Raw genomic sequence first — 11,461 nt, 5'->3', positions numbered from 1 at the left:
TTTCCTAAACAACTTAATGATATATTACAAATGCCGTCAGAATAATCCCAAATGTTATAATAGTAATCATTTGGGAAACGGCTAATAAATTAACAAGCTTCTCGTTCTTCTTGTTAATCGTACATGTAAGGCACGACGGTTCCGCAAACCATTCGAAAAAATGGCAGTCCTCTGAGGTTCGGAAGTTACGACAGCCAAAAAATTGTCTTCCTGGATTCCTTGGCGTGGTGGACGTACGCAAAGCAGCCGGGATACCACAGTAGCACATCTTCACTATCGATGAGGATAGCGATGACGAATGCCTGGAGATCATGCTATCACTGCCCCCTGCTCCAGACCCACAGCCACCCATACTTCCTCAGTAGTCAAAGTTTGGTATGTTTCCAATAATCCTCTCACACTTTTAGACTGCCTTGTGGGTTACTGAAACAGAGACAAAATTTAATACGATTAATAGTTCACATTGTGGTCATATAAGGATAAATAAGATAAGAAATAAAGATATACCCCATAAAGTTACAATACTAATGCTTAAATAAAAGATAAGAGAGCATAAATTGAGATAAAAAAAAGTTTGTTATTGGTCATATATATACCAATTGATTATTCTTATTATTAATAATACTTCCATTATCTATTCTTGTCTCCATTTAGGATTCATCCATTGTCAACCACCTCTGATGTAAGATAAAGATGATATTGATGTTGGTGATTGTCTTTGCATGAAACACCAATTTTATTATACACTGACATATTATCTCAAGCAATATCAACTAATTGAGATGTAGGAAAAGGCAACCATGACTGTAATACCAGCAACAGATTCATAGAGTCAAGGGGACATCCATGGAAAAGCTTGCTTCAGGCAGAGAAATTATCAACCTACTACTTCGTAGCAGCATCCATCTAATCATACACAATCATAATTTAATATTCAACTAGACAACAAATGGGTATGTTGCCCATTTATTCAAGAATAAAGTCTTCAACTACAATGTTCATTATTTTCAGAGAAAAGGAAAATGGACACAACTATAAGGTTTTCTTTCTTTACACAGAGCAGAGAAGTAAAATTGATAATTAACTTGACTTCTCAAATTCAAATATTATTTCACGGAGATGATTAAGCGACTGGTAACTAAATACTTAATGGATTAGTTACCTTGCGGACAACTTTTGCAGCAGCAGCTACCCCTTTGTCAATGAAGTAACCCAAACAAGGCTGCATCAGCAACTCCAACCTGTTTCACATGTCCTGGTCAGTTCATGTTTTAAATAAGAAGTAAGCACTGACAAGTATAAAACTGACTAATTCAAGCATCAAAGAGGGAACAAACCTAGCATTCACATAGCAATTACATCTTCACAGGCTCTAAAATTACTGAGTTTATCCACCCAGCATCCTAAACACATAATTACATATGCGCTTTACAATAAATAATTATAAAATCCCTATTACATACTGTACAATTGGTCTTAAATTAGGCCTCTATTGGGTATACTGAAAAAATAAAAAAACAGAACTCAAGAGGAGGTCCCAAAAAGATAAATTTATCACCAGCCCGTGCAATTCATGATGAACCAAATGGTAGTAATGTTCAGAAGATTGCTCAATCCAGATAAGGAACACCAATAAAACGACAACCTAAGCAACAGTACGACCACATACTATTATTTAACTTAAAATAATTATTCTATATTCCTTATAGGACTTCCAATCTTGTTTGGTATCTAAAATTGAATATTTATATGCCATTTCACACGATCCTCTTACATGGTCCAGTCAATCATAATGTAATCAGTTATCCATTAGGATGATGTTATGGGTGAATAAAATAACTAAGAAGCTAAACATTACCAACTACCTCAAGGGAAGCAACTATCGTATAACAAAATGACAATATTTTGATAAGGAAAATAAATGGTGAACGCAAAATGGTGAACCAAAACCGTACATTTGCAAAGAAGAAGAAGAACCACTTCAAGCAAGAAGAAATCAGAAGACAAGAACAAGGAGTCGAACAACCTTTGTGAAGAAGAAGTACTCAGAGAGGAAGAAGAAGAACAAATGTCGTCATGGAAGTCGAAGCCCTAATATATGCGACATCATAAACAATGCGGACCAACCGCGTCATCTCCAACCTTGGGGTTTTCTCAAATGTCCCAGCGATTGGAACCACAATCGGATCACAGAGGTGAAAATGGAACCACAGAGACGGTGACAAAGTGGGACAGATACAGGGATGCCAAACATAAACAGAGATGTGAAGATGTATATATTGTCGTTGGCTCAATGAACTTGTTGAATAAAAGGTTATTTCAAATAAGGGTTATTTTGTAATTTTTTTAAATTTACCCACCAATATTTTATCTTCAACCAAACACACTTTCAAAAATTATACTCAATTTTCCCGGTAAAATCTTGTCCAACCAAACAACTTTTTTTTAACTTTCCTACCAAACTCACTTTCCAACATCTTTCCTACCAAAGACAACTACCCACTTTAAAAATATTTCTCCCCAACCAAACACCACGCATCGTTCAAGTCTTAAGGAATGCACGAGGTGATTCTTAACATAAGGTCTAGCCCAAAGAATATTGCAAATAGTTGGACCTCAAAAGGTGGGTTTGCAATACACAGAGCCCATTGTGGAAATAAAATAAAATAAAGAAAATAAGAAAAAAAAAAAAGATGGGAAAAAAAAAAAAAAAAAAACTCTATAGTGTCCTGTGGCTTCGGTTTGTTTCAAAAACTCAGGAAAGGGAAGCAAAGTCTCATTCGAGGTGCTGTTCATCAGAAGAGGTAATATTAATATGATAAAAACACTGTCCGATACTCTTTTTTTCAGATTCATCTTTATTATTATTATGAATATGATTTCCTTCCCTGTTATGCTTTTAGTTACGTAAATTAGGAAATGAAATTGAGCCTTTCATTATGGTTTGATTTCATAGCTTAGGGTTTATTAACTGACAAAATTTGGGGGTTTTTTGATTTGCATAATTGGGGGTGAACCGGAAGAGAAGAGAAGAGAAGAGAAGATGGCATTCATAATGGAATTCGCGGAGAACTTGATTTTGAAGATGATGGAAGATCCAAAGGAAAGGGATCGGAAGTTCAGGGAGCACGTTTATAAGGTGAAGGACGGGTGCGCGAAGACGATGGAGATTCATAGGCTTCCTATGAGACCCTATGGGTTCTGGACATTCGAACGCCACAATTCTCAGCTCGCATGGGACCCACAGATTAGCCAAGTTGCTGGCCGCAGGGACCCTTACGATGATCTCCTCCAACATTACTCTCCCCCATCTAAATGAGCTTGGTACCTATTCAAACCCCATATAATTGACAAACATGTTTTTTTAATGACGGATACATATATATGATTACATATACTGTTTCTTTTTATGAACCTCTTTCCAGTTTAGGCTTTTGGATGTTTGATGAGGGTGTTTTATTTTTAGTGAGAATCACAATGCCTCTTTGTTATGCCACTGTATTTTGTACTCATAGAGATATTTTTTTTAATGCAGTGGTGCTGAACTTGTCACAAGTTATTTCAGGTGAAAAAGTGGATCATATTTCCTTTTTTAATCTCCTGTCCTGTTTCATGTTGCAGAGATTATAACTGGTTTGTAATGCTCTATACTGTTATTTCGAATAAAGGTTCCAACTAAAAATGGGTCTTATATCTGTTATTGCTTTTATATGGATTCATCGGCCAACCTCAACTAGTTTGAGGTAAATGTGATCTTGATGTTGTTCATGTTGATATAACTATGGTGCTATGATTTGTTTTTGTTTTTTTTGCCCTTGGGAATTTACATTCTTGCACAATTGCACTTCCTACCTATTTATCTGTTTTACAGTTGTTTCATCTCACTATTGACTTAATCCGTAGATGATTCATTTGTATCGTGTTGTAAGATAACATATTATAGCCTTTTAATGTGTTGGCTATTGTGGATTTGATATAATTCGTGTGTTAGTTTTTCCATAGAACGTAACCTAAGGTTACTGTTTCATAGCAGTTCAGTGCTGTCTAGATTTTATGGCTGCCTTAAGGTTTGTGACACAGGAAGTACTGAGTTATGTTAAGCTTATGATAATGAGAGGGTGGTCACCGCCACCAATATAGTCGTTTGCCTTTTTCAAAATATTGTTTTAGATGAGTGCATAATTCACATCAATTATGAACTCTTCCAGTTGTTGCTAGGTATTTGCCTTGATAACCTTATTTCATTCATTTTCTTTTTGGTCGATAGGATAGGGTTTAGCAATATTCATTCCTTCTTGAAAGAAAATTATTGATTCCAAAAAGAGCCTAAGAGCGCATCATGCTTTGTGAAAGCAACCCTGGATCAATTTTGCACTTAATATTCAGCATGAAATCTGGATGAGGAATAATCTTCAGATAAGTTGTAAGTTTGCTAGTGCTATGCCTGACCTACCCTTTGAGCAGCCATCAATATTTTAGGGAGTAATAATATGACCTTTTTATAATAATATTATTACTCACACTGTCCTTACTTTGTAACAATCGGACTTTACTCTGTCCAAGAATAGTTTCTTTATTTTTAAGCAATATGTTCCTAAATTTTACCTTAGGCTTAACTAGGCTTCCCTTTACGAATTAGCAATAGCTAGCACTCTCTTGTTTATTACGGCCTGGTGTGCGCTTTATACTACTGCACAGTGCAAGTAAAATTAATGGCTTATTTGTACTTTTTAGTCGGCTATTACGGTCAATGTATATGGTTTTATTCTTCCAATAATTTGTTGCAGCAATTAAACACCTCAAATTTTCAATTGAAAAGATCAGGTTTCTCTGTCAGTCTAGTGTCCAATTACTAGTAAAGTTAGTGACATTTTATTGAGTTTTGACGTCTTTTTTTTTTTGGTACCATTGAGACATGCTTATATACATACTTATTTGTCTGAATGACATATAAATGTTTTAAGAGTGAATATTCGTTAGTATATATGTAAGCTATAAATAATTAGTTTTGTACTAGTAAAAAATTGCATTTGTAATGTAATGTTGAATTTCATAGTACTTTAAAATTAGTAGTTAAATTTGGATATACTATTATGTTTAAAACAAAAAGAGCGCTAAATTTTACTCTTTTATGAAGTTATTTGACTCTAATATATAATATTTTTTAAGAAAATAATACTAAAATTACGCTAATGCTGGTTATAGACCTGCTTTAGAAAGTGAGCCTCAAAAGCTAAGTCTTTTTTTAAGAGTGGTAAGGTCGTAGTAGTTAAAATCTCGATTTATCACTATGATTTTATGTTTTTACAAAAAAAAAAATTCATTAAAACAATTTTATCAATATTTCAAATATTTTTACATTTTTATGATTTTTTATTCTCCTTCAAATTTTAAGTAAAATCTCAAATTTAACTACGTTGTGCAAGGTCTTCATATCCTGAGGTTGGCGTGAAGAAAGAAGAGTTTCATGACACTTTAGAGGCTTTCATTGCGGGTAGGGGTGCTAAACGAGCCAGGGGCCTTTGGCTCGACTCGTGAAGGTCTGAGCTTACATGTTTAAAATTGGTTGTTGACACCAGACTTGAACTTATATAAAAACTCGTTTAATAAAAAGGCCTCAGGCTCAAATTCAAAAGTTCGGCCTTAGAACCTCTCAGGCTGGCCTAGTATATTATTATTTTTTATATTTTTTATACTATTTGTAATAACCTCTCTTTCTTCTCAATCCATTTCACCCTATTTTATTGGTTAAACAGACTTTTTGAATAATTTTGTTCTATATTATGCTGTTTGGATATACATTGAATTTATGATATTTATGGAATTACTAGTGTTTTTAATTGTATATTCTATTTAGATAATTTTTTGTTTTTTTTTTTTAAAAAGCTAACAGGCTGAATCAGGCTTTTATTTTTTGTAAATAAGTCAGGTCACAGGCTGGTAATAATATTTATAACAAGTAATAGGCTTGGTCAGACTGACATATTTAAACTCAGGCTTAGCCTTTTAAGACCAAAGATCGGCTCGGCTCGGCCCGTTAACACTCCTAATTGCGGGCCAACAGAGCTCCGAAAATAAAAACCTATGAAGTACTAACACTTTAAAATTTCTGACGTGTCGTGTCCAACACTTTCCGACGCTCACCGACATTCCGACACTCCAATACTCGTTGCAAAGACTCAAAAAAGATTCAAAAGTTACGTTGCGTTACGTTTGAGTTCCAACTATTAGATTCGTTGAATTACAATTACTATTTTATTGAGTTTAATATAAACATTTGGGATATCTAATGTTTCTTTGCAAAATTGATGAGTATTATAAGTTTAGCTTTATTTTTTTGTTAAATTATTGAATATTAAATATAATATGCAATATATAAATTAAAAATATTATATAATATCAAAACGTGTCTTAACGTGTCAAAATTTAATATTTTTTAGAATTAACGTGTCGGAGATATAGATAAGAACAATGCTTTCAAGAAAATGAAGCTCGCCTCTGCAGTGTCCTTTGCATTTACAAAATTGTCATTAATGAAATAAGTTTTGGACACCCGTTCTTCGTAATATCGAGGGAAAGAACAGGTTAAAGAGAATACAAATAAATAAAATATTTTTAATGGAAAAAATTTATATTTTTAAATGACACAACTTATATCCTTTCACCCTCACAAAGAGGTGAAATTCACACCTTTATTTTTTTTTGTCAATTCTCTCTCCTTTTTTATTTATCTCTTTCTCTCTCTTAAAATAACACAACTTTACCTCCTTTGAAATGACACACACTTTTCCCTTTTTTAATTTCAAAGTAAATTACGAAGAATAAATGTATTTTAAGTCATTGTTTCCCGGGAAAATTTCTTTGGTGCTACAGATGCACCGTAAATTCGGTGCATCTTCTACTTATATTATGACACGTGTTTTACTTTTGTCAAATCAATAATAAATAATGTATTTTAAAATCAGGAGAGAGAGTGATTTGATATAAAGTAAGACACGCGTTATAGTATAAGTAAAAGATACACCGAGTTTTCAATGGATCCATAATACCAAAGATATTCTCGCTTCCCTGCGTCCTTGAAATAAATATTGTGCTGACTATTGAGTGATTGCTGCTCCCAAATCTCAAGAATGTGCACCCTCAATCCGCTCTTCAAGACACTGTTTTACGCAACAAAAGGACGAAAAGAGCTTCTTTACTATTTAATGTACCAATGACATAAACAGAGAAAATATTATGTTCCACAAACTGGTCAAGTTACATAGTCGATACCAATTTCTTACATTTCCATTCATACCCCCACGCCCTCTACACACTCTTAATAAACTCACACAGAAAGATTAGTCAGAGGCAGATTTTGTAATGAAATAGCTAATACTCAATCAGAACCAGAATCGAAAGATTTTGATTCCTGTCCAGCGGCTTCTCCCTGTCTAAATGCCTTAGCTATGACTGCTATGTCGTCAATGGGAATCAAAGGCAAATACCCAAAGACATTATATCCCTTTCCAATCATGTTCTTGACCACATGGTTGTACTTTTCCGACCAGTGTGCAACTGTAGGAACTGCCATCTCTGCCACTGCATGGAAAGGTGGATAGTGGTTGAGACCAGCCCACAATTTGACCAACCCAATTAACACAAACTGCTTAGACTCTGTAGCAACATAATGTGCTGCTGCTCGTGCCCCACCAGATTGAGCCTCGCTTACAACTTTCTCCGCTTTCGGTGTCAGTTCCTGAATCAAAAACTTTACTTGGCTTACTACCTGCTTAACGAGAGGAGGAGCATGCTCATCGAATTTGTGGGTAGCTTTATCCACCTGCCACAATCATGTAACAATTAGTATAGCCAAAAATTGCTTAACAAAGTCTCAATTCGCTCAAATATCAACAATGGAATTCCAAGCATACTGAGTATATGGACAACATCAAACGAATCGAGAGGGTTGTTGTAAAGAACCAATTCAACCCAAAAGCTTAAGCTGTTGGGTGAGTTTACATTGATGATTTTATACATTTCAACACGTCCCCCCACACGAGAGGGCTTGTGAACAATGCACAGACCCACCTATCCGTGCAAACAAAGAAATTTCACTTGATAGAAAGTGGAGGCGGCGAGGATCGAACCCGGGACACGAGGCTCTGATACCATGTAAAGAATCAATTCAACCCAAAAGCTTAAGCTGTTAGGTGAGATTACATTAATGATTTTATATATCTCAGTACTTGTCGTCGTATACTCGTAGCCAACAAGATGATTTAAGGTGCTGAATCTAACACAAAAACAAATAAATAAATAAATAAAAATCAAACTGCATGTCAAGTCTCGAGGCAACAAAAAGTGGAATAATGAAAAACAGCAGAGTCTGTTTCTTCATTTGACAGTCAACTTACTGTGGTAAATGGATTTTGATCTTATCTTTGTCCAAAGTGAATGATAGTAACATGTTCTGAGATGAGTGTGAAAAAACAAAATCACTACTGTGAATGCATGCAGAGATAATGGGTAGCTGTATATAGAAAAGAGAGAAAAAAGAAAGTTCGTGTATTTCGGTCTCATGTTCCTATAAAGGAGGGTATTGTTGGCCGATTTTGGAGGGAGTTTTCACCAATACAACTTCATTGGCATCGAAACAAATAGATCTTGATCTGAATCAACGCACAAGGATTGTCATAAATAGCATGAAGATAAATCATCTTTACAAACAGAGCTTAAATTATTATTAATAAGCTTTTCCTGATTTGGTCGAAGGGGTTCGACAAGAAATATTTACAAACCAAACAAACAAACAAAAAAAAAAAGGTTTTTTTATTCAACAAAGGAGGAAGGAAGTGATGAAAAAAAATAGACAGATGAGAAAGAAAAACCTTATTGTCCACGAAAACAAGAAGATGGTCAGGGACACCCTTGATTTTATCGTAGACAGGACCAAGAACGGTGGTCACAGTGCTTTCTACAGTTCCAACAGCAGATCTCAAAGGTCCTGAGTTCTGCTTTGCGAACCCATAGAGACTCGACACACAAATAAAAGCTTGAATCGCAGCAATCTTCACAAACCCAAGATGCTTCAGTTCTTGAAGAAGAATCTTGCTCGCAACCTCTTTCTGCAAAAACAACATTCACAAATTGACCGTGACCGTAACATCTCTACAAAATTTAGAAAAACATAGAAGATGAAAAAAGCAGAACCCGAATATCACAAACCTCGCTGGTGGCCATTGTTTTTCTGAGTGTTGGAACTTGCTATAAGCAGGGTGTCACAGTTGAAAGTTAATGTATATAGAGATGGAAATGGGAATCAAATCCAATGAATCAAATGCAAATTTATTATCTTTACCTAGAAATATCAAGAGAGAACATATCTGCAGCTATATTATATTTTGGCGTTGATTTCTATACCAATATATATCATATAACATTATGGCCGATGTCAGATTTATTTCTGTCCTGACTCTCATATCCAGGTTTTTTTACTGAAACATAATTTTTATTATTTTCTAAACGAAAAAATCGATGAACTTATTTAGTTAAAATGAGTTTTTTTTAGTGAAAAGTATACGTGATTTAAAATGATATAAAGTTTGTGCTTTTAGTATTTTTACTCTATATTTTTTCGATAATACATAGTTATAACATTAAAAGTTATTTTTTTTTCTCTTCTCAGTCATATCAGTTGACATGAAAAAAGAAAAAAAAAAGTTTTCATATTATAATTATGTACTACCGGAATACATAGAATAAAAAATTAAAAGGACACAATTTACGTCCTTTAAAAGAACACACATTAACGTGTAACTTTATTTTGAAGCTTGTTTAAAAATTTATTTTATAAATTAAGCCTTAGCCTTTATAATAATCAGCAATTTAAATACTATATTTCAATGATAAAAATATTATATTTCAATGACAATAGATATTATTATCATTATTATTTAAATAAACAATTTAATTTAGCCTTAAAAGTCAAAAGACAATTTGAATGGCCTGAAACTTATACTTGATCCAAAATATACTAAAGAAAAACTGTGTAACTTAATAAATATAATAGTTATTGTGGGTTAGGCTGCACAAATTGTGTGGCTTATTTCCACCAAAACCTTTACAACAATGGGATTATAGTTAAAATGTAAAATTTTCATTATAAAATTTTTATGATTTTTTTCATTAACATATTTTTATCAATATTTCAAGCACTTTTATGATTTTTTTATGTTATAATTTTATATTTTATGATTTCTTATCTCCCTTCTAATTTTATATAAATTCTCATTTTTAACTACCTTCGTAACAGTGGCGGCAATTTGTGTTTCCTAATAAGGTACTAAAGTTCTCTTGGATACAAATTCTGAAATTTGTGCATGTGTTCGGCTATTTATGCTAGTCCTCGGGAGGGGGAGAGACATGTTTATGTGAGATGATTTACTGCAAGTTAGTGCTAATTTGAATGGTCCTTGGGTCTTGGCTGGTGACTTCAATGATATTAAAAGTATAAATGAGAAGAAGGGTGGTGCTAGGCCTGACCTGGAAAAATGTCGTAGATTTGCTAATTTTTTGGAGAGTTGCCAGGTGGATGATGTAAAATGCACAGGATCAAATTACACGTGGTAGGGGCCAAAATGGATTTATCTTGATAGAGTGTATAAAAAATTAGACAGGATTGTTGCAAACCTTCCATGGATTTCTTCTTTTGAGGAGGCTGAAGTGTGTATTCTTCCAAGATTGGAGTCAGATAATAATCCACTACTTTTGAGGCTGAAGCCTAGTAGTAATCACTAGCATGATAGACCTTTTAGGTTTTTAGCCTCTTGGAAGGAGCACCCCAGCTTTGGAGATCTTATAAATAATAGGTGGGATAAGGAGAGAGAAGTTAATATAATGCTTAAGAAATTTGTTCCTGATATGATTCGTTGGAATAAGGAAGTTTTTTGAGATATTTTTCGTACGAAGTCATCCCTCTCTCATCAGCTTGCTGAAATTCAAGCTCCCAGGATTTTGTTGGATAACATGGAATTGCAGCAAATAGAAGAAAACACACACAAGAGTTTAAATGAAACGTTGCTGCAGGAAGAAATGATTTGATTTCAGAAGTCCAGGTATAGATGGATTGTGTATGGAGATAAAAACACAAGGTTTTATCACTTGAAAACAATAACTCGTTGAAGTTTCAATAGGATTTCCAGGCTTCGCAATGAGGTAAAGAATTGGGTTGAGGATCCGATTGAACTAAAGAATTTGGTGTGCAGTTTTTACAAAAATCTTTTCCAAGAGAAGGTGCCAAATCATAAATGGCTTTCTTCTGCGAATCTGTGGCCGATAATTTCCCAAGAAGAATGCATGGAGATGATAAGAGTACCAAGTAATCAAGAAATTTCTAATATTATGATATCTATGGTGTAAGAACCCGCACCGTTAATTTAGGAAATTAATTAAATAAATATGAGAATTAGGAAATAATTCC

General features: G+C 34.0%; 2 protein-coding genes across 3 annotated transcripts; one reads left to right on the top strand and one right to left on the bottom strand.

Annotated features, from left to right (window-relative positions):
* The first annotated feature begins 2,693 nt into the window (after window positions 1-2,693).
* On the top strand, window positions 2,694-3,849 carry LOC133304742 (uncharacterized). 2 transcript variants are annotated; one of them, XM_061504798.1, is made up of 3 exons: window positions 2,694-2,804; window positions 3,024-3,324; window positions 3,536-3,849. In XM_061504798.1, exon 2 carries the CDS (start codon window positions 3,044-3,046, stop codon window positions 3,317-3,319), a length of 276 nt encoding a protein of 91 aa, XP_061360782.1. In that variant the 5' UTR covers window positions 2,694-2,804; window positions 3,024-3,043; the 3' UTR covers window positions 3,320-3,324; window positions 3,536-3,849. The 2 variants fall into 2 exon arrangements, with proteins under 2 accessions (XP_061360782.1, XP_061360784.1); XM_061504800.1 differs by having other exon boundaries at window positions 2,717-2,804; window positions 3,029-3,324.
* Window positions 3,850-7,170: 3,321 nt separating this feature from the next.
* On the bottom strand, window positions 7,171-9,266 carry LOC133304743 (REF/SRPP-like protein At1g67360). Its single transcript, XM_061504801.1, has 3 exons — window positions 9,208-9,266; window positions 8,871-9,107; window positions 7,171-7,822 (listed from the first exon to the last, which is right to left on the bottom strand). Exons 1-3 carry the CDS (start codon window positions 9,220-9,222, stop codon window positions 7,379-7,381), a joined length of 696 nt encoding a protein of 231 aa, XP_061360785.1. The 5' UTR covers window positions 9,223-9,266; the 3' UTR covers window positions 7,171-7,378.
* Between the last annotated feature and the right edge of the window lie 2,195 nt (window positions 9,267-11,461).

The sequence above is a fragment of the Gastrolobium bilobum genome, unplaced genomic scaffold, assembly GCF_033153095.1.
Source record: "Gastrolobium bilobum isolate Gb01-03AN ecotype WA unplaced genomic scaffold, APGP_CSIRO_Gbil_v1 utg11974, whole genome shotgun sequence".
Taxonomy (NCBI): Eukaryota; Viridiplantae; Streptophyta; class Magnoliopsida; order Fabales; family Fabaceae; genus Gastrolobium; species Gastrolobium bilobum.
The sequence above is the reverse complement of the archived record's forward strand: the minus strand, read 5'-3'. Positions and strand labels throughout refer to the sequence as shown.